This window comes from Carcharhinus amblyrhynchos, chromosome 30 (genome assembly GCF_965287045.1).
Source record: "Carcharhinus amblyrhynchos chromosome 30, sCarAmb.v2.hapA, whole genome shotgun sequence".
Classification (NCBI taxonomy): Eukaryota; Metazoa; Chordata; class Chondrichthyes; order Carcharhiniformes; family Carcharhinidae; genus Carcharhinus; species Carcharhinus amblyrhynchos.
In genome coordinates this window covers 21,086,108-21,112,559 of record NC_137353.1, presented here as the reverse complement: position 1 = coordinate 21,112,559, position 26,452 = coordinate 21,086,108, and the positions used below count along the sequence as shown (strand labels likewise).

Genomic DNA, 26,452 nt, shown 5'->3' with positions numbered 1-26,452 from the left:
GCTTTATTTTTAGCAACTTCAACGTCCCTCTTTACACAACAACAAAGAACATGAAAACAACTTGGTGCCAAAGATAATAAATATCTACCACATGCAGAACAGCCTAGAAAACTGGGGAAAGGCCTTCAAGAACAACTCAAGAATGTCTTCCTGAGGTAATCTCTCAACACCACCCCACCCCAAAACTTGATTACTGACTCTTATAAATTTACTTTTGACACTAATACATGAACATATCGCTGTAACACTTTTAACTCTTAACTCTAATGCTTTGTCTTTTCACAAATCAAAACTAGAGTCTGCAACTTGATTGCTGAGGACATGTGACACTACTAAGTAAACTTTGGATAAAAGCAAATTACTGCGGATGCTGGGATCTGAAACCAAAAGACAAAACGCTGAAAAATCTCAGTAGGTCTGGCAGCATCTGTAAGGAGATGTAAAGCTTTGACAATTGTAGAATCCTACAGTGCAGAAAGAGGCCCTTTGGCCCATCGGGTCTGCACCAAACACAATCCCACCTAGGCCCTACCCTCATATTCCTACATATTTTACTCACTAATCCCTCTAATCTATGCAGCTCAGGACACTAAGGGGCAATTCTTTAGCATAGCCAATCAACCTAACCCACACATCTTTGGACTGTGGGAGGAAACTGGAGTACCCAGAGGAAACCCACACAAACATGAGGAGAATGTGCAAACTCCACACACACAGTGACCCAAGCCAGGAATCAAACTGAGGTCCCTGGAGCTGTGAAGCAGCAGTGCTAACCAATGTGCTACCATGCCGTCCCACCACTGTGCTTATGTGCCGTCCCCTATGTTTTTTCTATGACAAAGGGTCATCTGGACTCGAAATGTCAGCTCTTTCCTCTCCTTACTGATGCTGCCAGACATGCTGGGATTTTCTAGAGTTTTCTCTTTTGGTAATCTATAAACTTTTAATGTATACATAGAACATAGAATATTACAGCGCAGTACAGGCCCTTCGGCCCTCGATGTTGCGCTGACCAGTGGAACCAATCTAATGACCTTCTAACCTAAACTATTCCAATATTATCCATGATAATGTAGGCAGCCAGAGTTATTTCTATTTCATAAGACAAAACTAGACAGGCCAGCCTACGAATTTGGGACAAGGCAATTGACAACTTGAGTTTATGTTTATTTATTAGTGTCACAAGTATGCTTATGTTAAAACCACAATAAAGTTACAGTGAAAATCCCCTAGTCGCCACACTCCTGCACCTGTTTGAGTACAGTGAGGGAGAATTCAGCATGGCCAATGCACCGTAAACAGCACGTCTTTCAGACTGAGAGAGAAAACCAGAGCGCTCAGAGGAAACCCACGCAGACATGGGGAGAACACACAGGCTCCACACAGACAGTCACCCAAGCTGGAAATTGAATCCGGGTCCTTGGCTCTGTGAGGCAGCAGAGCTAACCATTGTGCCCTTGTGCACAGAGCCCTCAACCCCGCCCCCCAATCACAAAAAGGTCCTTATGAGAGAGGATAATCATGGAATCCCTACAGTGCAAAAGAGGCCATTTGGTCCATCAAGTCTACACTGACTCTCTGACAGAGTATCTAACCCAAGCTCTCTCTCCACCACCCCCCAATCCTATGCCTGTAACCCCCATGGCTAATCCACCTAACCTACTCATCTCGGGACAGTAAGGGTAACAATTTAGTATGGCTAATTCACCTAACCTGCATATCTTTTGGAGTGTGGGAAGAAACTGGAATACCCGGAGAAAACCCACGCAGACGCGGGGAGAATATCCAAACTCTGCACAGGCAGAGACCCAAAGTCAAAATTGAACTCGGGTCCCTGGTGCTAACCACCCTGAGGTGATTATATAACATTGGCAGTATAAGATATCAATTTATCCAATATCCTTTGAACCCATTTTCTATTTCTTTATGGTCTCATTAACATTCCCCCATTTTGCCTTATCCCATTATTCCTTTTGTCACTCTACCTTAGCACCGTTCCTTCTCATGCAACATGAAAGCAAAATTCTGTGGGTGCTGGAATCCAAAACAAAAACAGAAAATGCTGGAAAACTGTGAAAAAATCCATGGAGAGAGGATCATCCAGACTCGCAATGTTGGCTCTATTCTCTCTCCACAGATGCTGTCAGACCCGCTGAGATTTTCCAGCATCTCCTGTTCTTGTCACAGTTCCTTCTCCTTTGTTCAGTTTGGTTTACATTTCACATTCTCTTATTTTTCCCTCTCTCCAGTGGCCCCTCACCTTTTACCTGATTCTGCACTTGGTTATAAACTGTCAAACCTCTTCCAGTTCTGATAAGGGCTCATTGACCCCAATAGTTAACTCTGTTTTTCTCTGTACAGATGCCGTGAGACCTGCTGAGTGTTTTCAGCATTTTTTGGTTTTATCTCTTTGCTTGATATGGTTGTAAAAATAAGTGGCAGTACCTGAGAGCCTCCTGGGGGAAATCCAAATGTCGAATACACAAAATTGGTGATGTGTTTCTTTAAGGAGGGGAATCCAGGGCTTCATATTCCCATGGAAAATTTTGAATTTACCCATATTACAAATTTTGCATTCTGTTTACAACAATAACTTGTATTTACATAGTGCATTTAATGAAATAAGATGCCACATTATTTTTAACCAAGTCTATATTTCCTCAAGTTAATAATGTCTTGGTGCAAGCCTTTTAACAGCTAAAAGAAATGGTGTTAGCTGTGGCTCAGTGTGGATCACACTTGTGCTTCTTAGTTTTTGTTTTGGATTCCAGCACCCACAGAATTTTGCTTTCATGTTGCATGAGAAGGAACTGTGCTAAGGTAGAGTGACAAAAGGAATAATGGGATAAGGCAAAATGGGGGAATGTTAATGAGACCATAAAGAAATAGAAAATGGGTTCAAAGGATATTGGATAAATTGATATCTTATACTGCCAATGTTATATAATCACCTCAGGGTGGTACTGCTGTCTCATAGCACCAGGCACAAGTCATACAGTTATGGAATTTAATTCTGTTTTAAAGCTTGCTTGACCACTAAGATCAAGGACACTCCAGTGCAGCACTATGTAACATCTCATCTGAATGACACAATAAGGGACCACTCAGGTTGATGTTAAAGGTTACGTGATATTATGATGCAGAAAAATAGAGTTAGCTCCAATTCCTGGCCAACTTTTCCAAAAAAAACTCATCCAATCATTATCACATTCCTGTCTGCTGTGCACATTTTGGCTGCCACATTCCCTACATTATAACAATGACTATATTTATAAGTGTTACAATGAAATTTTACATAAGCTTAAGACACAGCTTAAGAATCATCTTTTGATTCAGCACGCTACAGCTGTCTGGATTCAACATTGTCATAATCTCTGCTTTGATTTTAAACTGGTTTGAGTTTCTTTCTAGTGTCTTTAGTTCTTCACTTTGCATTCAGGTTGTTGCTGTGCAGTGATTCACACTTCATCCAAACCCTTGTTTCATTAAAAGCAAAATATTGCAAATTCTGGAATCTGAAACAAAAACAGAAAATGCTGGTGCACTTCGGCAGGTCTGACATCATTTGTGGAGAGAGAATAGAGCCAACGTTTTGAGTCTTTATCACATGACAATGGATCATCCAGACTCGAAACGTTGGGGCACTTCTTTTGCTTTTTGTTTTGTGAGCATATTTTCCAGGATACCTGAAGAATTTGTCTACTGTTTAAATTGCATAATGGGTGCTTTGATGTACATCTAAGTCACCAGTTTAATGTCTAATTTGAAGGATGACCTTCAACAATGCATAATTCCTTTGGCATTGCACTGAAATGGCAACTAAGATTATGGGCTCAAGCCCTGAATTGTGCCGAAAGGACAAGAATAGATGGAGAATGCTACAAACAAAGGCATAAAGATGAAAGCCCAATATGGTCACCTTTTTATCCGTTTGCAATGATTAACAGTGGGGGCAGAGCACTAATGAAAATTGAATACAAAGTAATTAAAATCTATTTGCAAAGTTAGTTTCTCATGCAAGAATAATGCAAAAATTGACTTTGTGTGCATGTATTTGTCTTTTTGTTTCCAGAAACCATCTCATCACTCAATCCCTCCAGAGTTTCCCCAAAATTTTATTATTTGTTAAAGTTTAGTTATCACAAACAGGTTTGCATTAACATTGCAGTGAAGTTACTGTGAAAATCCCCTTGTCGCCACACTCCAGTGCCTGTTCGGATAGACAGAGAGAATTTAGCAGGGCCAATGCACCTAACCAGCACGTCTTTCAGACTGTGGGAGGAAACCAGAGCACCTGGAGGAAACCCATGCAGACACTGAGAGAACATGCAGACTCTGCACAGTTGTCCGAGCAGGGAATTGAATCCAGGTCCCTGGCACTGTGAGGCATCAGTGCTAACCGTTGTCCCACCTTGCCGTCCTATTGATTGGTTTTAAGATAATGGGCCGCCCATCCCAAAACATGATTACCTGGTTGATTGTCTATTAACAGCACTGTGAGTATTCCTGCAACACAATGGCTCGAGAAGGTCCTATGAACGAATGTATTTAAAAAAAAAAGGGGTGCATGACTTCCTATAAGGCTGCTGGCATCATTTGAACTCCATCCCACCAGCTTTCATGTGTTTACACTTTTCCCTGTGAAATAAGTGAAGGAATGCCTGCATTTTAATGTTACAAACAAAAGATTTGCAGTCATATAGCATTTGTCACTGTCATCAGACATCTACGAGTGCAGCCAATGAAATAAAAACAGAAAATGCTGGGAATATTCAGCAAGCCAGGCAAGCTGTATTGGAGGAGAGAAAGAGGCAGTGTTTCAAATCGGTGTCCTTTCATGAGACCTGAGGAACTTGATTTGATTTGTTACATAAGAACATAAGAACATAAGAAATAGGAGCAGAAGTAGGCCATCTAGCCCTTCGAGCCTGCCCCGCCATTCAATAAGATCATGGCTGATCTGTTGTGGCTCAGTTCCACTTTCCCGCCCTCTCCCCATAACCCTTAATCCCCTCTCTTATCAAGAACCCATCAACCCGCTTCTTAAAAATATTTAGCGAGGCAGCCTCCACCACTTCAACGGGCAGAGAATTCCAGAGATTCACCACCCTTTGAGTGAAGAAGTTCCTCCTCAACTCCGTTCTAAACCGCCTCCCCTTTATCTTGAGGCTGTGCCCCCTAGTCCTACTGTCTTTTTTGAGCGGGAAGAGTCTCTCCACCTCTATCCTATCCATCCCATTCATCATCTTATACGTCTCAATGAGATCTCCCCTCATTCTTCTAAACTCTAACGAGTACAAGCCTAGTTTATTCAGCCTCTCCAGTACTTTTTCTTGCATGCTATACAAACAAAACATACCACACATAGAGAAGGAAAGAAGGGAGTGCAGAGTGTAGTATTCCAGTCATAGCTAGGGTGTAGGGAAAGAGCAACCTAATGCAAGGTAGGTCCATTCAAAAGTCTGATGGGAAGAAGGGAAGAAGCTGTTCTTGAGTTGGTTGGCATGTGACCTCAGACATTTGGATTTTTTTCCCAACGGAAGATGATAGAAGAGAGAATGGCTAGGGTGCGTGGGGTCCTTAATTATGCTGACTGCTTTGGGAAATGTAGACAGAGTCACTGGATGGGAGGCTGGTTTGCGTGATGGATTGGGCTACATTCACAACCTTTTATAGTTTTTTGTGATCTTGGGCAGAACAGGTGCCATACCAAGCTGTGATATAATCAGAAAGAATATTTTCTATGGTGCATCTGTAAAAGTTGGTGAGAGTCCTAATTGACATGCCGAATTTCCTTAGTCTTCTGAGAAAGTAGAGGCATTGGTGGGCTTTCTTAACTATAGTGTCAGCATGGTGGAAGCAGGACAGGTCGTTGGTGATCTGAACAGCTAGAAACTTGAAGCTCTCCCCCTTTTTAATTTGTCCCCATTGATGTAGACAGGAGAATGTCCTCCACTACACTTCCTGAAGTTGATAACCATCTCCTTTGTTTTGTTGACATTGAGGGAGAGATTATTGTTGCCATACCAGTTCACCAGATTCTCTATCTCATTCCTTTACTCTGTCTTGTCATTGTTCGAGATCTGATCCAGGTGGGAAAAAGGAAAACCTAACAGGTTTTCAGCAAGTGAAGGAGGAGGAGAAGAATAAAAGGGAAGGAGAAATTAAATGATAAAATGGTTTCATAGTACAAAAACAAAAGGGATGGTAAAGGGTAAAGAAACAAAAGATGGATCTGAGTGAGGTGTGAATCACTGCACAGCAATAATCTGAATATAAAGTGAAGAAATAAAGAAACTAGAAAAAGTCTTAAACCAGCTTAAAATCAAAATGAAGGCAGAGAGTATGACCATGTTGAATCCAGAAGGATATGAGTGCTGGATCAAAAGATGAGATATTATATCTTGAGCTTATATTAAGGTTAATTGTATGACTTTTAAATAGTCATTGTTATGATGTAGGAATGTGACAGCCAATAATAAATGAACTTTAACTTTAATATGTGCACAACAAACAAAAATGTGATTTTCATTTTGTAACTGTTGACTGAAGTATTGGCCAGAACCTGAAGCTAACTCTTGTTTTATTTCTGCTCAATAATACCAAGGGATCATAAACAGTACGTTGTGTCTGTGTAATGTGCAAGAAACAATACTTTTCACTGTATCCCAATTAGTGTGACAACAATAAATCAAATCAAACATCCAACTGCATGGGCAGATGGTCCCTTATTGTAACATCCCAACTGAAAAGGTGGCACGGTCGTGCAGTGATTTGCACTGCTGCCTCACTACACCAATGACCTAGGTTTGATTCCCAACTTGGGTTGCTGTCTGTGCAAAGTCTCCATGCTCTCCCCATGTGTGTGTGAGTTTCCTCCGGGTGCTCTGATTTCCTCCCACAGTCTGAAAGATGTGCTGGTTAGGTGCATTGGCCATGCTAAATTCTCCCTTCAAGGAGCAGTGCTCCGAAAGCTTGTGCTACCAAATAAACTTGTTGGACTTTAAGCCAGTGTTGTGAGACTTCTTACATGTAACCCCATTTGTCACAATAATAAATACACTTTAAACTTGGAGGCACAATGCTTGCATGTGGTCAGTCAAGGAGGACGTGATGCTGTAACTCATGACTAAGCCACAGCTAACGGCGGTTTTTAAATGTTCGAAGTCTTGCACTAAGACATTGCTGAACCGGTAACTTTCAGTGCTAGTTTCGTATGCCATGGATTGGAAGCCCCATATAAAGACATAGGAACCTTCAGCACACTGAGTCAACTTCTGTCCATTAGAATGCAGAGCCGTGGCATTCGAGCCAATCCACGACGCCGAAATGATGTCGCAAACATCATGTGACCAGTGTTGCCACATTACTTGTCATGTGACTTCACTATCGCTGATGTCCAAGTCAGGAAACCTTTGGATGGGTAAAGAGCTTTTTATAGAGTTTCTGAATGGTATCCTGCTCAGGTACTGGGGACCCGGGTCTTGATTCTTAATGATTATCTGAATGAAAGGGAGAGAGGGAAGGCTATCTTTTGGATTTGAGACTTGAATCTGATTAAGTAATCCGGTTATAACAATGCCGATCGAATACTACTTCTGTGTAAGCATTCACAAAATAAATACGTACAAAGCCAGCCCCGTGAATGAAAGGACAGCCTAATTATTGATGGGTAAGCGACCAGAAAATCGGCGTTTCCTGCTTTTAGCCCAGCCAAACCATTTAATTTCTAAACTTTTCCTGGCAAAGGGGGTGTCTTATTTCTCCAATCTATCCTCTGGCCACATAGTGCAACCATTAACTCTGGGCGTTAATGTGTTGTTTTCAGTGTTTGTTCTTTTTTTTTGCTGACTTTGCCTCTTTCTCTTCCCACCCCGCCAACCCCCCTCCAAAGTGACTCACTCTTGCTGCCGAAACTATCTTCTAAACACAGAGCAGACAACACGGCGTGACTGATGACGGGAAATTTTACCACCGATTGCCCGAATGGGTCCTTATTCATTTGGAATATTTTACAAGAGTGCACCGAGAGTGACAGGGACGTGGCGAGTGTGGTTCTGGGGTTATTGTCCGTATTCTGTTTCATGGTGTCGACTTTCCCGTAAGTACAATTTACTTGGGGGGGGGGGGGGGGCGTGTGGGGGGCTCCTGTTGCCATTTATTTCATAGAATATACAGTGCGGAATGAGGCCATTCGGCTCATCGAGCCTACAATCCCACCCAGACTGTATCCCCGTTACCCCGCATATTTACCCTCCTAATCCCCCTGACACTAAGGGGCAGTTTAGCACGGCTAATCCATCTAACCCGCACACCTTCGGACTGTGGGAGGAAACTGGAACACCCAGAGGAAACCCATTCAGACACGGGGAAAATGTGCAAACTCCACTCACACAGTCACCCGAAGCCGGAATTGTACCCAGGTCCCTGGTGCTGAGGCAGCAGTGCTAACCACTGTGTTGCTGATTTAATTTATTATTGGCATGTGTGAAAAGTACTGTTTCTTGTACGCTATACAGACAAAACATACTGCCCATGGAGAAGGAAAGGAGAGAATCAGAATGTAGTGTTACAGTCATAGCTAGGGGATAGAGAAAGATCAACTTAATACAAGGTTAGTCTATTCAAACGTTTGATGGCTAATGAATGACATGATCGTGATTGTGTCCATCAGCTAAATGGCCATTTCCCTCGGCCACCTCGGAACACGTTGCTGCATGAATATTTTTGCTGAAGTGCATATTTCTGGGATGCGGGATGCAGATCGATTAAAATCAGTCATAATCTTATTAAATTTTTAAAGTTTATTTATTATTGTCATAAGTAGGCTTACATGACACTGTAATAAAGTTACTGTGAAAATCCCCTAGTCACCACACTCCGGCACCTGTACAGGTATACTGAGGGAGAATTTAGCATGGCCAATGCACCTAATCAGCACTTCTTTCAGATGACTTTCTGGAGAAAACTCACGCAGATACAGGTAGAACATGCAGACTATGCACAGACAGTGACCGAAGCCAAGAATCGAACCTGGGTCCCCAGTGTTGTGAGGCAGCAGTGCTAACCATTGTGCCACTGTGCTGCCCTACATGGCAGAGCAGGTTCAAGGGCCCACCCCTCTGCCGTGTTCCTACGTACAGTTTTGAGTTTCTAACTTTTTTCCACTTTTTTTGCCCTTATCATCTCAGTGCTATTTCCAATTCTGTAGGTGGCAGCCTAGAATTATAGCTTGGGATTTTATGTTTGGCCAAATCTCTCCAGTAATCAGCCTTTGTTTATGTTCTTAACTGCTAGAGTTTTGTTTATTTTTAATCTAATTATCTTCCCTTCTTCACTCTGAAAATTCTGAAGCTATTTGTAAACCTTTAATTGTTGAGACCCACTGACAGCCTGTGCCATGCTAATCAACCTGAGATCTTCTTTGTATGACACAATAGGAAGGCACATGATGTAATTACCTGTTGCACTGAATTGAGATAAAGGGAAAGTTGCCTTAGTGTCAGATGTGGATATGCCGGCGTTGGACTGGGGTAAACACAGTAAAAAGTCTGACAACACCAGGTTTAAATTGGTTGGACTTAAACCTGGTGTTGTCAGACTTTTTACTTAGTGTCAGATGACCATAGGCTGCTCTCGCCTTTGGTCAAACGATCCTCCTCTGCCTGTAAGTAGCTGTTATTGTCAAAAGATTCTTGCTCTTTCACAATCACCACTAATCGTTTGCTGATTCTACCAGTGACTGTGTCTTGTAAGATTGAGCATGGGATCCTCATTTGGGCCTCCTGAGATCTCAAATGACTCTGTTACTATTCCTACTACCCTCTCTCCCACCTTAATATCATCAATCAAATCACCAACTTTGCCATTTTTGTCATAAGTATTGTGCTGAAATGGGAATGTATTGATGGCAGTATACTATAGCACTGTGGATGTGAACAGTTTTGGTCCACTCATCTAAGAAAAGATACACTGACATTGAGGGCGATCCAAAAAAGGTTCATTAAGTTAAGCCCAGGTATGAAGCGATTTTCTTATGAGGGGAGCTTGAACAGTTTGGGCCTATATTCATTGATGTTTAGAAGAATGAGAGGTGACTTATTGAGACACACACGATTCTCAGGGGGCTTGACAGCGTTGATGCTGAGAGGTTGTCTCCCCTTGTGGGAGGGTCTAGGACCAAAGGGCATAATCTCAGAGTAAAGGGTCACCCATTTAAAACAGATGAGGAGGAATTTGTCCTGAGGGTAGTGAATCTGTGAAATTCTTTCCCACAGAGGACTGTAGAGGCTGGGTCATTAAGTTAATCCAAGGCTGAGATAAATATTTTTAATCAGTAAGTAAATCAAGGGTTATGGGTATAAAGCAGGAAAGTGGAGCTGAGAATTTATTAGATCAGTCATGATCTGATATAATCAGATCAAAGCAGACTCGATGGGCTGATGGGCCGATTGGCCTACTTCTGCTTCCACATCTTATATATCTGACTCATTTCACAGGTTTGGAGATAAAATAGAGAAATATGAATCCCTGATTTAGCAGCATTTGATATGTGCACCGTTTACCAAAAGGCAGTGGATTAACCAGAATGAGGAAATAGAGTAAACACAAACTTTAAGTCAACTTGCATCAATATGAATTTTAATTTTCAGTTCATTTGTACCACTGCCTTTCCTCATAATTTCCACCACAAAACTTCAGTCTATGTGCGTATCTATTATTTGACTCATGTGAGTTTTCTCTTCCCTTCCTGAAAACACTCGCTATGGGCTGCAGTTTCCACAGTTCCCAGGTTGATGATCACTATCTTGCTGAAGTGTTCACTTTTCATAGAATCCCTACAGTATAGAAGGAGGCCATTCGACCCATCACGTGTACCAACCACAATCCCACCCAGGCCCTATTCCCATGAACCCCATTTACCCTACTAATTCCCCTGACACTAGGGTCAATTTAGCATGGCCAATCAACCTAAACTGCACATCTTTGGAGCGTGGGAGGAAACCCACACAGACACAGGGAGAACATACAAACTCCACACAGAGTTTGATCCGAGGCTGGAATTGAACCTGGGTCCGTGGCGCTGTGAGGCAGCGGTGCTAACCACTGTGCAGCCTGTTCATGCATTACTCTCAATAATTTTTTTTATTCATTGCTGGGATGTGGGTGTTGTCAATTGGCCTACATTTATTCCCCATCTTTAACTGCCCTGAATTTGCTGAATCCAAGCCTGAGTTTAAAAAAAAATAAAAATTCACTTTGATTTTTAAAATCTATATGTGTTCACTTCTGATCCCCACCACATGCAAGAGGTGCCTGAAACTCTTTTTCCTTCTATCGAGATTTTGTGAAATAGTTTTTAACTCGGGTTAATTTTACTTTAGGCAGTGCTACAGTTCCATTCGGAAAGGAAACATGGATCAAGCAGTGTCAGCTTGGTTCCTATTGGGCTGGCTGGCGGGTGACTCATGCAATTTTGTAGGTGCATTCCTGGCTGAGCAGTTACCAATACAGGTAAGCAATCTTCACACTTTAAATTGCAAGATGCAATTGTATTTGCAGAATTCTTTGACAGCCTAGTTAAGCCAATGTTTAAAGTTTATTAGTGTCATAAGTAGGCTTACATTAACACTGCAAGGAAGTTACTGTGAGAATTCCCTAGTTGCCATGCACTGGTGCCTGTTTGGATACACTGAGGGAGAATTTAGCATGACCAATGCATCTAACCAGCACATCTTTCAGACTGTGGGAGACCATGCAAATATTGCACAGACAGTGATTCAAGCAGGGAATTGAACCCGAGTCCCTGGCGCCGTGAGGCAGCAGTGCTAACCATCCGTGCCTCTTGCTATGCTGCCCATGGCTATCAGTCAAAGATTGGATCAACGTGGGTGGCACAGTGGTTAGCACTGCTGCTTCACAGCACCAGGAATCCAGGTTCAGTTCTGGTCTCTCGTGACTGTCTGTTACTCCCCGTGCCTCTATGGGTTTCCTCCTACAGTCAAAAGATGTGCAGTTAGGTTGATCGGCAATGATGAGTTGCCCCTTAATGTTAGGGGAATTTGCAGGATAAATACATCGGGTTATGGGGATAGGTGAGATTGTGTTCATTTGATGGGCCAAATGGCCTGTAGGAATTCTATAACATTGACTGGACTGCAATGTGACTTCAGCTCTATAACAAACAACCTGATTTACATGGCCTTTTGTGGTCTAGTTTTGCATTCGGCACCAATTTGTGTGGGATGCTTTCAATAAAACTGGGTTCCATTAAATTATACTAGCTGAGCTGTTGTTATAGAATTGTGAATCTATATCCATTAGAAAAAGGAACAGGAGTAGGCCATTTGGCCCCTCAGGCCTGCTTCACCATTCAACAGCATCGTGGTTGATCCAACATTCCTCACATCCACATTCCTCCCCTTTTCCTATAACCCTTGATTCCCTTACTGATCAAAAATCTGTCTATAATCGGGAATGTACTGTGTCTAATTAAATCTCTTGCAAGATGTTGGCTTGGGTTTCTCTAGACAAGGTTAAATTTTAAAAGCACCATATTAGTTCCACCTGGAAACTTAGGATTTAGGTAAGGGGGAAGAGAGAGAGAGAAAATAAAATTGTAGGAGGAGTCACTTATAGGATCCAACGATGGGTTACTGCACCTCTTTTTTGGGAAATAACAAGCCCGATCTCGTGCCATTATTTTAAAAAAATGAAATTCACTTCCTTACTGACTGTACAGCCCAGAATGAAACTGTGTATTTTACAAACCAGAAATCCAGCTGCAGTTTCCACGCACACTGAAAACAAGACCAGCCACCACTACCATGGACAGGCCTGGAACCTGGTGCATTTTCAATAACTGTTTATTCACTGAGGTGCTGGGATGGTTTTGATTCAGTTTGAAACCAGACACCAGCACTAATCTCAGCTCTGGCTGTGTACAAACGTGCTTTAAAGACCTTGTTTTGCTGAAGATTTTGATTTTAGGGCAGCACGGTGGCACAGTGGTTAGCACTGATGCTTCATGGTGCCAGAGATGGGACTTGATTCCTGGCTTGGGTAACTGTCTGTGTGGAGTTTGCACGTTCTCTCTGTGTCTGTGTGGGTTTCGTCTGGGTGCTAGTTTCTTCCCATGGTCTGAAAGATGTGCTGGTTAGGTGCATTGACCCGAACAGGTGCCAGACTCTGGCGACTAGGGGAATTTCATAGTAATTTCATTGCAGTGGTAATGTAAGCCTTACTTGTGACTATTAAATAAATTTTTTTTTAAGTTATTTAAGTTAGTTATTTTAATTAGTTTTTTGCCTGTCTTATCTCTACCTCTGTTCGTTTGCTCTTCCAGACGTACACTGCTGTGTATTATGTTGTGATGGATCTGGTGATGGTTTCGCTGTATGCCTATTACAGGTGTAAGAATAGGTCCAAACAATGTGAGTGACTTTGTTTACTGCTCAAGTGTTTCTTGCTAGTTGAGGCCCTCTGCCAGATTTTCTCTCATTGTCTGCCTTTGTATGCAAAGTCTCTGATATTTCACCTAGTGCCATAGGCATAGTTGCTGGGGGGAGGGGCTGCAGCCAGGCATACATAATATGTACAACTGAAGCACATATGAAGGAGACTATTCAGCCCGTCAATCCGTGTATTGGTGTGATGGCTGCATTCGTCACCCTTTCATGGGACATAATGTTAAATTCCTGGTTTCCACAGGTTAATAATCTAATATTACATTATTTGCTGACACATTCTATCCATTGCAGCCCTTTTGGGTATGGATTTGGGGGCTTGAATTTGGCTGGGAGAGTTACTATTAATCAAGCAGTTCCGTTTTCCTCACCAGACTGTTGCCCCACAGATGCCAACAGTGCTCTGGTACATGGCCAAAGTAGCCATTCTTCCTGTTTGAGTGTGAAACCTGTTGGCAGTGTATTCAAATTAGGGGCATTGACATCGTATCAGAACCTGATTTCACCGTCACTTAGTATCGCCAATACACATCCTGTGTGAGTCAGTAGTTGATCAAGGCTGGGAAGCTCAGCTGAACTTTCTTGATTATCTTTCCCTGAAGAATGTAAGTCTTATGTAATTTCCATATCAGCAGCATGGTAGCGGTTATGGGCAAACACAATGTGTGTACCCTTTTAAGTTGCCAGCATGGCATAAATGAGATTTGTTCTGTGCCTCACCAGTCATCATGACTCCGCTGACTACTTGCTGTTTGATCATGTCGGTTTATTCTTATGCAGAGCAGATTTCACTAATAGAATGGAAATAGTGCCATGGGTGGTGGGGTGGGGGACTTAATAATTGGTGAAGAAGGAGCTTCAACAGGCCAGCATTAATTGGGGCTCTAGTCAAAGTGTGGGAAGACTCCTTGGTACTTGGCAAAAATGGGTCATGGAGAGTCCCTTTGTTAATGTGGTTGAAAGGACAGTGTATGGTTACAGGGAGAGGTGTACCTCAGTAAAGAGGGGGAGAAAAGATTAACTTGAGGTTGGTGTTGGGGAAACAATGCTCTGTGTTTGGCTAAATCCAAATTTCATTTATTTTTCTGAGTATTTATTCCAATTTGTTAAAGATAAAAGCGTCAGAATGTATGGTTTTGATGGTTCCAGAGAAATGTGCTTCCAGACTTCCCCCGAAGAAAGGCTGCATCAGTGGGCTTTGAGTCCCGTGTCAATTGGAAGACTGGAATTTTTAAATTTGCAGGCCAAATACCTGAGTGTTGCAGTGGAGATGGGAATTTTACCCCCAAATCTTGGAGGGTAGTATTAGGGGGTGTAATAATGTTAATTGCAAATCCAAGACCAATCTGCCCACTTCTGGTTTTAAACAAGATGGAAATGGCATCAGCCAGCTCCCAGGAGACATGCTGATCATTGCAATATTATAAAGAGACTGCATACTTCAAAGCAAGTCTCCATTCTCAATTTCCCCCCTTGCCCCAGGTTTCCCAGGCCTTGGGAAACCCACTAGCTAAAGGAGACAAGGATCCAGCAGGTTCAAATAGCTTTTCACATGAGCTACGTTCCCATCTCATCACCTCCAAACCACGACCTCTGGCTGAGCTGCCCCTACTGATAAGAGGATGAGGTGGTATTTCCCATGGTCCTGTTGAGCTCCCCTGGCACAATGTAGGAGGCAGAGAACAGAGCAGCTCACGATGATGTCTCCTCTACGTTGCGGCAACCAAACGTAGATTAGATGATGGCTTTGCTAAGCTGCCAGTGCTTTCCGTTTGAATGTTCCTCCACCTCTGACACATGGGTGGCATGGTGGCCCTGTGGCCGCCTCTCCTGCCTCACAGCGCCAGGAACCTGGGTTCAGTTCCAGCTTTAGGTGACTGTGTCTTTGTGGAGTTTGCACATTCTCCCCATGTCTGTGTGGGTTTCCTCCCACAATCCAAAGATGCGTGGGTTAAGTTGATTGGCCTAGGTAAATTGTCTCTTAGTGTCCATAGATGTATAGTTAGGGGGATTAGCAGGGTAAATACATGGGGATAGGACCTGGGTAAAATGCTCTGTCAGAGTCATTGTAGACCTTCTGAACTGTTCCACTGCAGCTTAAGGAACAGCAACTCCTCTTAAATTCTACAATATCAGATTATAACCACAGCTGTTTATTTGATATTAGAAAGCCAGGTGTTGGCAATGGTTCTGTTAGTCCCATCTTTGGTATCTTTATTAGTCTGATTACTATCCCCTTTGCACCACCGTCTCCATTTGTTACTTATTCTCTCTACCCTCCACCATATCATAGAGTACTTTTCGTACATTCCTGCTCTTCCCCTGCCCTGCTTATGAACTTTAAACCTTTTTCGTCACAGCCTGAACCACTGACTCTGTTTCCTCCTCTCCACAGATGCTGTCTGGCTTGAAGAGTATTTCCAGTTTTTTCTATTTTTATTTGTACTTCACAGAACAAATACTTCAGATTACTTCTTAAACATGTTTCAAGTGTGCAAAGCATTTAAAGCTGTGGTTTCTTTCAGCTGGGAATGCAATCAATGTCCTTGTTGTATTTGTGATGCTCGGAGCAACTGTCTCCTTGCTACCAGAGGAAAAGTTCAGATCTTCGAGCTCAGGAATGTCGAGGTTCACTAGCCGTTCTCTCTTGGCTGTTTCTGATTCATCTGGTAACCAGGTCAGTTCTAACATAATCGTCACCCTCTGCCCTAGTCCATGTGAGTTTATCTAGGTCCACTCACATCCTTGAAGGCAAAGATGTCTAACCATTTTGTCTTCCATGGGTTGTTTTGCTGTGCATTGTGGAATCCGGGCCTGCTCTATAAGGTTCACCTGTTCTCGTACGACTGAGGCTGCTGATGCAAACAAATCTCAGCATTTGTGCCTCCCTCTCCACTCCCTTCTGCCCTCCCTTCCCGATCAAATAATCTGCTGTTTGCTCCTTTTTCCATTTTTATTTGGGTAGGAGAGCAATATTTTGAATAATCGATAAGAAAGTTGATTGTGGCGCAGTCCCTTTCCTGATTCCATTGGCATTGTTCCAGTCCATTTGAGATCTCAAAGCTTAATTTCAGAAAAAAGATCACAACGATCTTTCAGCTAGATCAGCCATGATCTCAGCGAACAGTGCAACAGACTCGAAGGGCTGACTAGGCCCAATTCTGCCCCTTATCCATATGTTCGTAAGCATTTGTACTATTGGTTCTTCTTTTATTTATCTCTTGTTAAATTGTTTATATTCAGCCTGTCATTTTGTCATTTGCAGGTATTTACTACTCAAGAAATTATCGGCTTTACAATTGGCTCCTTTTCATCGGTGTTTTACCTGGTGTCGAGGTTACCACAGATATTCAGAAACGTGAGTGTTTGAGGTTGTCGGGCTGATGGTTATACACTGTGCCAAAAGTGCACCCAAATCCCAGAAAGGCAGCTGGAGAGTAGAGAGAGGGTAACAAATAATCTATCATAGAACATAAATCATAGAATCCCTACAGTCCAGAAGGAGGCCATTGGTCCACCAAGTCTGCACTGACCACAATCCTGCCCAGGCCCTATCCCCATAACCCCATGCATTTACCCTAGCTAGTTCCCCTAACATTAAGGGGCAATTTAGTATGGCCACTCCTCCTGACCACATCTTCAGACTGTGGGAGGAAACCAGAGCACCTGGAGGAAACTCCACACAGACACGGGGAGAACATGCAACTTCACACATTTTCTTGAGTTGCCATTTGTATTTTCTTTTTTAATGAGTACATTTTTCTTTTCAGGTGAAAAGGAGGTCCACGGAAGGCGTCTCCCCCTTCCTGTTTGTCCTGATGATTTTAGGGAATCTTGCGTATGGCTTGAGTGTGCTGCTGAAAACCCCGAGAAATGGGCAAAGTGAGGTTAACCACGTAATCCATCACGTGCCCTGGTTAATCGGAAGTCTGGGAACCATGTTACTTGACGTTATTGTATCCTTTTACTCGTTAAATTGTATTTGATGGCCAGATATTCTGAAACAGTCGTCCTGGAGATCTACTGATGACTGCAGATAAGTGTACCACCTGGTATGGAAGGGCATTGAAAGATCCTGAAAGACCCAGGTTTGATTTCTAGCTTCTACTGTTGCTGGGAGAGGGGCAGAGAACGAGCTGATGCATGCAAAAGTTGAATAGCCTTGTATGATCTAGATTCTGACGTGACGAATATCCATTTGAGTGAGGGACAGAAGGATGGCTTGCTTATTAAACCAAACCCTAGGAAGTACCTCCTGCCCAAAAGGAGGGAGATAAAGGGTGGAATTCACCCAGGGTGGCAGGTGGGCGACTGTGGAGAATCCTGCTGGAAACCCAGTGGCATAAAATGACATTATGAATCTCCCAATGACGGGCCAGCTGGTGCGAACGCCGTTTGATTAATGTGGCGCCCATGAGTCAGTGGCTACAAAAAAAAATCAACTCAACAAGATCTAAATGCCAGTGCTGATGGTGAGAATTGCAGCTGCTGTAAACTATAGGCAGCTCATTTTATTCCTTTCCCTAATGTTCAGTTAGTCATTCATAGCTGGTAGGAGGGAAGATTGTCTTTTCATATCCCTTTAAAAGGAGATTTCTGGAAAACTTCGAAGCAGCAGTGAGGGCCCTTTAGATACTAGCCATAGAGTGGGCCATTGCCAGTGTCTGAACTGGACACTGTCCATCCCCTCTGCACCTACCAAATAGCTGAGTAACTTAACCTAGAAGCTCAGACCAAATAACGGAGTAATTTAAACCAGAACTGGCAAATCCTTGGAAGAGAGTGAGCATCCTTCTAGATCGCATTTTTAGGCATGTTTTCAACGTGTATAACCATTCCATTCCCTATCAATTGGTGAATAACCTGAGATTACCAGAGCAACCAAAGTCTTTATTCTGTTTTATTTGTTGGTGTTGGATTTTCTCTTTAGGGAAAGAAAACACCAAAGATGTACAAGTTAGGTTGATTGGCCATGTTAAATTGCCCCTTGGTGTCCAAAGATGTGTGTTTAGGGGGATTAGCGGGATAAGCATTTGGGGTCATGGGGATAGGGTCTGTCAGAGAGTTGGCTGAATAGCCTCCTTCTGCACTGTAGGGATTCTACGAATGGAAAGGTTCAATCCACACTGGCACAGATTGGTGATAACATTAGGATTAGGACAGCTGCTATGAGCAGAATAGCTGAGGTGTTGAGCAGTGATTGGGAATCTTTTGCTTTCAATTTAATTGTTAAAAACAAGTGTTTTCTTTGGTAGCTGGTGCACTGGCTGTCGCACTCTTTGGTCCCAGTGAAAACTGGGCTTGGGCAAGAATCCAAACTGGACTCTTGGGGTGAAAGCTACTCCTATGGGTTGTAAAGAAAGAAAAGCTTCTATTTATGGAACATCCCAGATCACACCCCTGAAGATCCAGAAGGAAAAAAGCAGTTTGGACCAATATTCTTATTTCCCCATTTTACTATGGTTTTTTCCCTTCTCGGTATACCCAATGTTAATGCACTTGACTGGTTTAGGCCTTTTTCGAATGAGCATGGGTCTACAAGTCAAAATTATCAATGAATACCTTTATCTCATCCCAGGGGATCCTCTCAAAGGTGCTTTATGAATTACTGTGATGTGCAGGGATAATTTTTGTAGGAAATGTCCCTGGCAGTCTTTTTGTGAATAGGATTCTCCATACAGCTCAGAGATGAATGACCAGTTAAGGCGCGAGTTTAATACAGAGTTGCTATTTGAGGGGGGCATATTTGGCAATAAATTGGCAAATCGATCTGGATGGCTAGTGCGGAAGGAAATGTGCAGATTAGGTTGATTGGCCATGCTAAATTGCCCCATAGTGTCTAGCATGGTAAATCCGTGGGGTTAAGGGGATGGGGCCAGGGTGGGATTGTTGTCGGTGCAGACTTGTTGGGCCGAATGACCTCTTTCTGCACTCTAGGGATTCTGTGAAAATGTCTTTTTGGTGAAATTGAGGGTGAGAGAGGTGGACCTTGTGTTAAGAGATATTGGAGTAGGGGGTGGGGGTGCGTGGTTTATCCCGCATCTCGACCCTGCTGTGCCTGACCTAAAAGTTGCTTAGTGATAAATTCGGGTCCCAAAAAATTGGAACTGTTTCCTTTCCATTTACCAGCCTGATTTACTTTGCACAAATTCAGCACACAGGATCCTTAATAAAATTCACACAGATCTTGTTACAGTTTTTCAGCAAGAAGCAGGACACTGAAGAAAGTAGGCCATTAATTATTGGAAGCAGACACTGAATTCTTTATCAGTGAGGCAGCATGGGAGGAAAACGATGAACTTTACTGTAAACGAGGCCAGTCTCGTAGGAAAACCTGGTTTGTTTTAAAAAAAAAACTCTTTTGAAGCAGGGCCTATTCAGGCTTTTATTGGATTTCAAAATGTAATTTAATTGTTGTTTTAAAAGAAATTAGTTGGCAAATAATCTAACGTCAAATCATTCAGAGAGAATCTTCAAACATCAGAACTCACCTCACGTGGTTCTCCCCATGCATCGTCCTGTTGCAACTGACTGAGGAGGAACATTTAGTGCATGATGTAGCTACCCTGCAAATCACTCAACACTTGAAACCACTGACAGAAAAACCAGGATCGAAGGGATTATGAAGCACATCTAATTGTGCCACTTTAGTCGGGACTGGCACTTCCAAGTTGGCTTGTCTGACAGGCTGCCCCACGTTATTTGTCACTCCTAGCCACGTGTAAGAAATACCATTATTGATACATAGAAAAGCAGGCATTACTAGCAATCGATTACGTGGATCAGTGATGCTTTGGAGCAACTGGAGGTGTCAAAATCAATTCCTGTTTTTAAAATCATGACTGACGGGTTGTGACATTCAGAACTGACCAAATATTAATACGTGTTACAGCCCAGTAAAGCCACAACTTCTCAGGATGGCAGACAAAGCTGCCCAAGCAGGATTGTTATTAACTATTAAACAGTGATTTTTTTAGATTTCGTTTAGGTTAAGACAGTTATGGAATCCAGAATGCTAAATACTAAAGCTCATTACATACAAAAGGCAGTTTAAATCAGGAAGAGTGGAACTTGCTGATAATTGCATGGTGATGCCACACCATTCAGCACAGCAAGAGCCGGATTTGATTCCTGTCCTGTACTGACTTGGTTTCTGTATTCTCAGGATGAGGGAGGCATTTGCCAGTCTAGTAATCTCCGTGGGAAAAGTATCTGCAGATGTTGGATGAGAACCTGTTCATGCCTGGCCACAAACTGAATTACCCGCTGACACGTGGAGAGATGGGAGGGTCTAGATTTGTGGAGGGCAAGTGACCACTTGGGCAAGGGAGCGACAATGACTGAGCCTGTACCCCAGCAGCGATTGGATGGATGTGTGCGGGAGGGTGATGGAGAAAGGAAGAACTGGAATGATTGGCGTTTGCTACTTTTTTTTAATCCTCGCTGGAACAGGATTGGAGGGTGGGGGGCACTGCTGGCCAGTGCGCTAGTTCTCTGGCTCTATCCCACACTCACGTCATTTTATATGGAGATGGTTCAACAGGGCAACCTGGTCAAATGCGATGGGTATCAATCCAGCTTGATAACAGTTACTTAAGGCCAAGTAAAGTGGGGATTTTCCAGTCTGCCTTTGGGTTTCTTCAGGTGGCCAGTTTAGTGCTGCGGGCACGCTCAGAGGTGGTCAGTGTGAGCACCTGCAGACCACTGTGTAGAGGGAACCACCTTTCTTCCAACCCCCAGCCATCTCCACAGTGGCCACCTGGCAGCAAAAGCCATTTTCAATCCTAAGCTAAGTTGGAGTGGGAGCACCCCCATTTTGAAGCACCTCATCTCTTACCCTTACCTTACAGTCCCAATCTGTGGCTTAGGTGGATGGGCCATGGTAAAATTGTCCCGTGGTCCCAAGATGGATTAATCATGTAAACTGTTGGGATTCTATGATTCTAAGCTACAACCTTTATTGGATGGTGAGCCCACTCTCTGGCCAGTCTCAGTGGGGAAAATCACAGCGAATGACTGTTCTCTCTCTCAGTGCAGGCTTCTATTTCTCAGCTGTGCCTGCGGGCAGGGTTCAGAAACCTCACAGCAAAAGTCCATGCCGGTCACCGGTAAATACAATTCAAAAAAATAAACAATGGAATATATTCCCATGTCATGAATGATGTTTGGAAACAAATCTGTACAGTCTTAGTCTAAAATTTGATTCGCTTTCTCCAGGCATTAACAAGACTGTAATTTGATTTTGATAATTAGGATCCCTTTACCAGGATGCAAAAGATCTTCATCTCCCACAGGGTTAGAGAGCAGCAAAACTTAATTATGCCAAAGAGTTTGTATTTTTAATAGGTTACAGATTTATCAGTGTTTGTTTGATCTTTCCATTCTTGCTCCTCGTAAACTTAAACACTTTGGACAGGATTTTCTAACTTGCTTGTCCCAAGATTGGAAAATCCCGCCTGAGGTCATCAGACCTTTGAGTGGCCTGATCTTCTGCCCGCTACATTCCTGTGGTACGGAAAAATTCCACCTCTGTCCTAAACCCATCTCTTTCATAAGACATCAGAGCAGAAGTAGGCTATTTGGCTCATCGAGCTTGCTCTAGCATTCGATCCATCAAGCCTGCTCTGCCATTCAATGAAATCTTGACTGATCTGACGTGATAAACCTTATCCTTCCTGCAAGGTGGAATCGTCGACTCTCAAGTTAGTTAAACTGAGGAAGAATGTTGAACTCATCTTCTCCATTAATCTTCTTTTCCATTTGGACAAGCTTAAAAAAACCCAAACTTGTCGCCACTGTTTCTCTTTCCAACCTGTTGAGATGTTTGCTGCTCTCTCACCTGCTGGGACTTGACCTTTTATCTTTCTTTTTAAAAAAAAATTTACATGGGCTTGGCCTCAGCAAACTTTGCACTTTCTTCATGTGTAGATGTTTACTCTGATATATTTCCAATTCTACCCCTAAGTTGCAACAAGAGCATTGTTATTTGAAGTTGCAGGTTTTTTTTAAAATAGGATTTCTCACTTGCAGCCACTTTTGGAATTCTTTAGCACTGAGAGTCATTCCCATGTGCGTTATTTTTTCAGAAGGTTCATGCCAATTTCTGCCTGGGTTAGTTTTGGAAAGCAGCAGTAATCTCTAGTCAGTGCTTCGTTCCCGGGGTCTGGATGACATGTCAAAAATCTTTTTGGCAACCGGTTATAAAATAAATAGAGATCTGATTGGCGACTGAATTGCTTCATTTATCTCATAACGGGTTGGAATGATGAGTGGTTGATTCTTTATTTGCTCCCACTGACCACTGTCACTGTCCAGCATTGACGCAATATTCTACCGGGCGGTTAAGAGTGAACGGTGGGAGCAACATTTGAATGCTATAAACTGAAATGTTAGTCTTTGCTTTTATTACAAAGAGCTTTTTTTAAAAAATAGGATCAGCTATTGTCATTGTGTATCTGGTGGCTGGTCCAGACCCTTGGAGTGTGCGCTCTCTCATGCATGTCTGGCTTCAGTACAGCTGATAATTGGGTTACTGGGGTTGACCCCAAACTCTGCCATTATGCTCTGCTATTGAGGGAGGCATGGCATTAGAAAGAGTGTGGAAAGGGATCATAGGACCAGTCCTAGGGATGAAAACTGGGCAGACGATGGCATTGTGGCATTATCACTAGTCTACTAATCCAGAAACTCAGCTAATATCCTGGAGACCCAGGTTCGAATCCTGCCAAGCAGATGATGGAATTTGAATTCAGTTTAAAAAAAAAATCTAGAATTAAGAATTTAACGATGACCATGAAACCATTGTCAATTGTTGGAGAAACCCACCTGGTTCACTAATGTCCTTTAGAGAAGGAAATCTGCTGTCCTTACCTGATCTGGCCTACGTGTAACTCCAGAGCCACAGCAATGTGGTTGACTCAACTGACTTCTAAACAAGGGCAAGTAGGGATGGGCAATAAATGATGGCCAGCCAGCGATGCCCATGTCCCACTAATGAATTTTAAAAAAGTGAGCACTGCTATTGCGACAGGATATTTTTCTTCTACTGTGGGTTTAATGAAATTGTTTTGGAACTGTGATACTAAGACACTTTTTTTAAAGAGGAAAACACAACTCTGCTGCAGTTTGGCCTATTCCTGACTCCCACTGAATAACCAGAGAACAAATTCCTCAGCACTTCGAAAATATTCTTTAAAATGTTCAATTCAGTGTTGGCCCAAGTCATTTTCCATCCTGTCCTTGATTCCATTTCCTTTAGTGTCTTGCCGAGAAATATCTCATCAATCTCAGGTTTCACATCTCAATACATTTCATTTTATTCAATTAGCCTTAAATAGCAGTTTGGAGGAAGAAAGGTTCAGATTTTCACTGGAATGCAATTACTTAATTATAAGAGTGCTCCCCAGGCATTCTGTAAATGGATTCAAGGAAAACGGTCATTGAACCATTTGGGGGAAGTTTGGTCAGAGGCTAAGTAATATCAGGGAACTCTATGAAATGCTATAGCCAAAGGGATGATTTTTTTTCTATAGGGGCGGCATACTGGTACAGCGGTTAGCACTCCTGCCTCTCAGCGCCAGGGACCCAGGTTCAGTTCTGGCCTTGGGTGACTGCGCAGAGTCAGCACTTTCCAACATTGTGTGACAGACGTGTTAGCACAACTTTATGTTCCTTATTCATGAATATTAATCTGTAATGTTTAAATAATAATGTAGCAGGGACCCATGCTTCTAAATCTGTAACAAGGAACCATTCAATAATAAAGAGACAGTTACAGGGTGGCATAGCGGTTAGCACTGCTGCTTCACAGCGCCAGGGAACCAGGTTCAATTCCAGCCATGGGTCCCTGTCTGGGTGGAGTTTGCACATTCTCCCTGTGTCTGCGTGGGTTTCCTCCCACACTCCAAAGATGTGCAGGTTAGGTTGATTGGCCATTGTAAATTGCCCCTTAGTGTCAGAGGATTAGCAGGCAAATACTTGGGGTTACAGGGATAGGGCCTGAGTTGTTGTCAATGCAGGCTTAATGAGCCAAATGGCCTCCTTGTACACTGTGTGGATTCTATGAATGAGCTGATATCCCAGTGTCTGAATGGCAGGATTTTAGAATGCTGGTTTGTGAAAGAGTTCGCTAATGTTTGATTTACCAAAAGCAGTGAGTAGATTCTGGTCTGGATAGACTTGTCACATTAATACAATGCAAAGAAACGGAAAATGATGGAAGATGAACAGTAGGCTTGTCAGTGCCTGAAAAAGGGAAGGCTGGTTTGTGTTCCCAAAGAGACCCTATAAAAGAATCCCACCTTGGATGCGAAGATGGTGTTGGATGTAATTTGCATTTTCTGTCCATGTTGAATGTGTGGTGAGATACATTAAACTATGAATAAGCACTTTTCCTTTTTAATAGCTACTCTGTCTCTGTTTATTCAAGTTAACTGGCCTGCCAAGGACATCTGTTATTTGGAGGGAATTTTAATTTTTCCAGTAAATGGTGCTATGACGTTATTTAAATCACCAAATTAAAATGGTCACTATTTCATGAGTTTATTGTACTTTATCCTACAGAAGTAGATTTTCTTTTAACATCTATTGAACAACTTCTTTGCATATTATACGAGTTGTTTCTCAACTGTAATCTGAAATAATATTTTAATGATATAAATGCTCATTTTGTATTCCACATATACCAAGGAAGCAGTTTACAAGTTGCATGTTCCTCATTCTCCTGCCTTTGCACGTTTGTTTCTTCCTGAGTTTAGTATCTTTTAAATGGGGCTGACAGCACCCAAGGTAAAATATTTTCATTTGGGAAAACTTCTGTGTTTAATTATTAAAACAATTTTGAAGGAGCAAGTAAAATATTTAAATGCTTCCAATTGTCTAATGCTTCAAGAAAAGCACTTGAGCTGTATCTTTGATCTTGGTAGCTTTTGACAGAATCATACTGTCAAACACAAGGCCATTAAGCCCATCGTTGTCTGTGCTGGCTCCTAAAAGGAGCTATCCAATTACTCTGGCATGCTTATTCTTTCCCCCACCCCTCCCCATTAGTCTGCAGTGTTTTCCTTTACTAACCCTCTTGTGAAAGTTGCTATTGAGTCTGTTTTCACCACCCTTTCAATGTGTTCCAGGTTATCATATCTTGCCAAGTATTAGAAATTCCCTCTGGCTGCCGTCTAGCTCTTTCGCCAATTGTTGTAAATTTTTTTTATATGGTTATTGTCTGCCCTGATAGTGAAATTGCTTCCATCATCAACACCTTTCATGAGCTTTGAGAACCTCTAAACTTCTCCTTAATGCTCCCTTGTCCTAAGAATGACCCTAGTTTTGTGAAATTCTCCAAAATAACAAATTCTGCACCTTCTGCAAGACCTGGACCTTCCTCCTTGAAACATGATGCCCTGAATTGGGCACCAGGTCTAGTCAGTTCCTTGCAGTTTTCCTCGCGCCTCTTTTTACAAGGCCAATGATCCCACATAGGAACAGGAGGAGGCCATTCAGCCCTTCAAGCCTGTACGGCTGATCATCCAACTTGATAGTCTGATCTCACCCTTCCCCATATCTTTTGATCCCCTTCCCTCCCAAAGTGCTACATCTAACTGCTTCTTGAAATCATGCTTTTATTGATGGGCTTTTTTTTCCCTCTTGCTGAACAACTTGCTCGGCCGAGTGACGATGCAATCTAGGTCAATGTTGCCCATTAGTACAGTGAGAAAGGAAAGCTTTTTCTGCACTAATTGTGGGGTGATTGAGCTGAAACTGACTCTGCTGGCCAGTTAAATTCAGGAGAATACTTATCCATTCTTTGCAAATCAATAATGTTTTTCCAGTAAAAATGCTGTTATGGATGTTCTTAATGCTGTTAAATTTGTTGTATTTTTCTCATTATTGGTTAAAATCTGTACAAGTTTACAATTTTGTTTTAAACAAATTCCTATGTTGATGTTCGTATAATGGATCACTGATTTGTTTTAAATAATTATTTAAAA

At 42.5% G+C, this 26,452-nt stretch overlaps 1 protein-coding gene across 1 annotated transcript; it reads left to right on the top strand.

The window, feature by feature from the left end:
• Positions 1-52: 52 nt before the first annotated feature.
• Positions 53-26,452, top strand: LOC145360270 (lysosomal amino acid transporter 1 homolog). The gene is made up of 8 exons (XM_080215382.1): positions 53-155; positions 7,895-8,101; positions 11,385-11,514; positions 13,346-13,433; positions 15,992-16,143; positions 16,732-16,824; positions 17,237-17,422; positions 19,651-26,452. The coding sequence occupies exons 2-8, from the start codon at positions 7,956-7,958 to the stop codon at positions 19,723-19,725; spliced, it is 870 nt and encodes a 289-aa protein (XP_080071508.1). The 5' UTR covers positions 53-155; positions 7,895-7,955; the 3' UTR covers positions 19,726-26,452.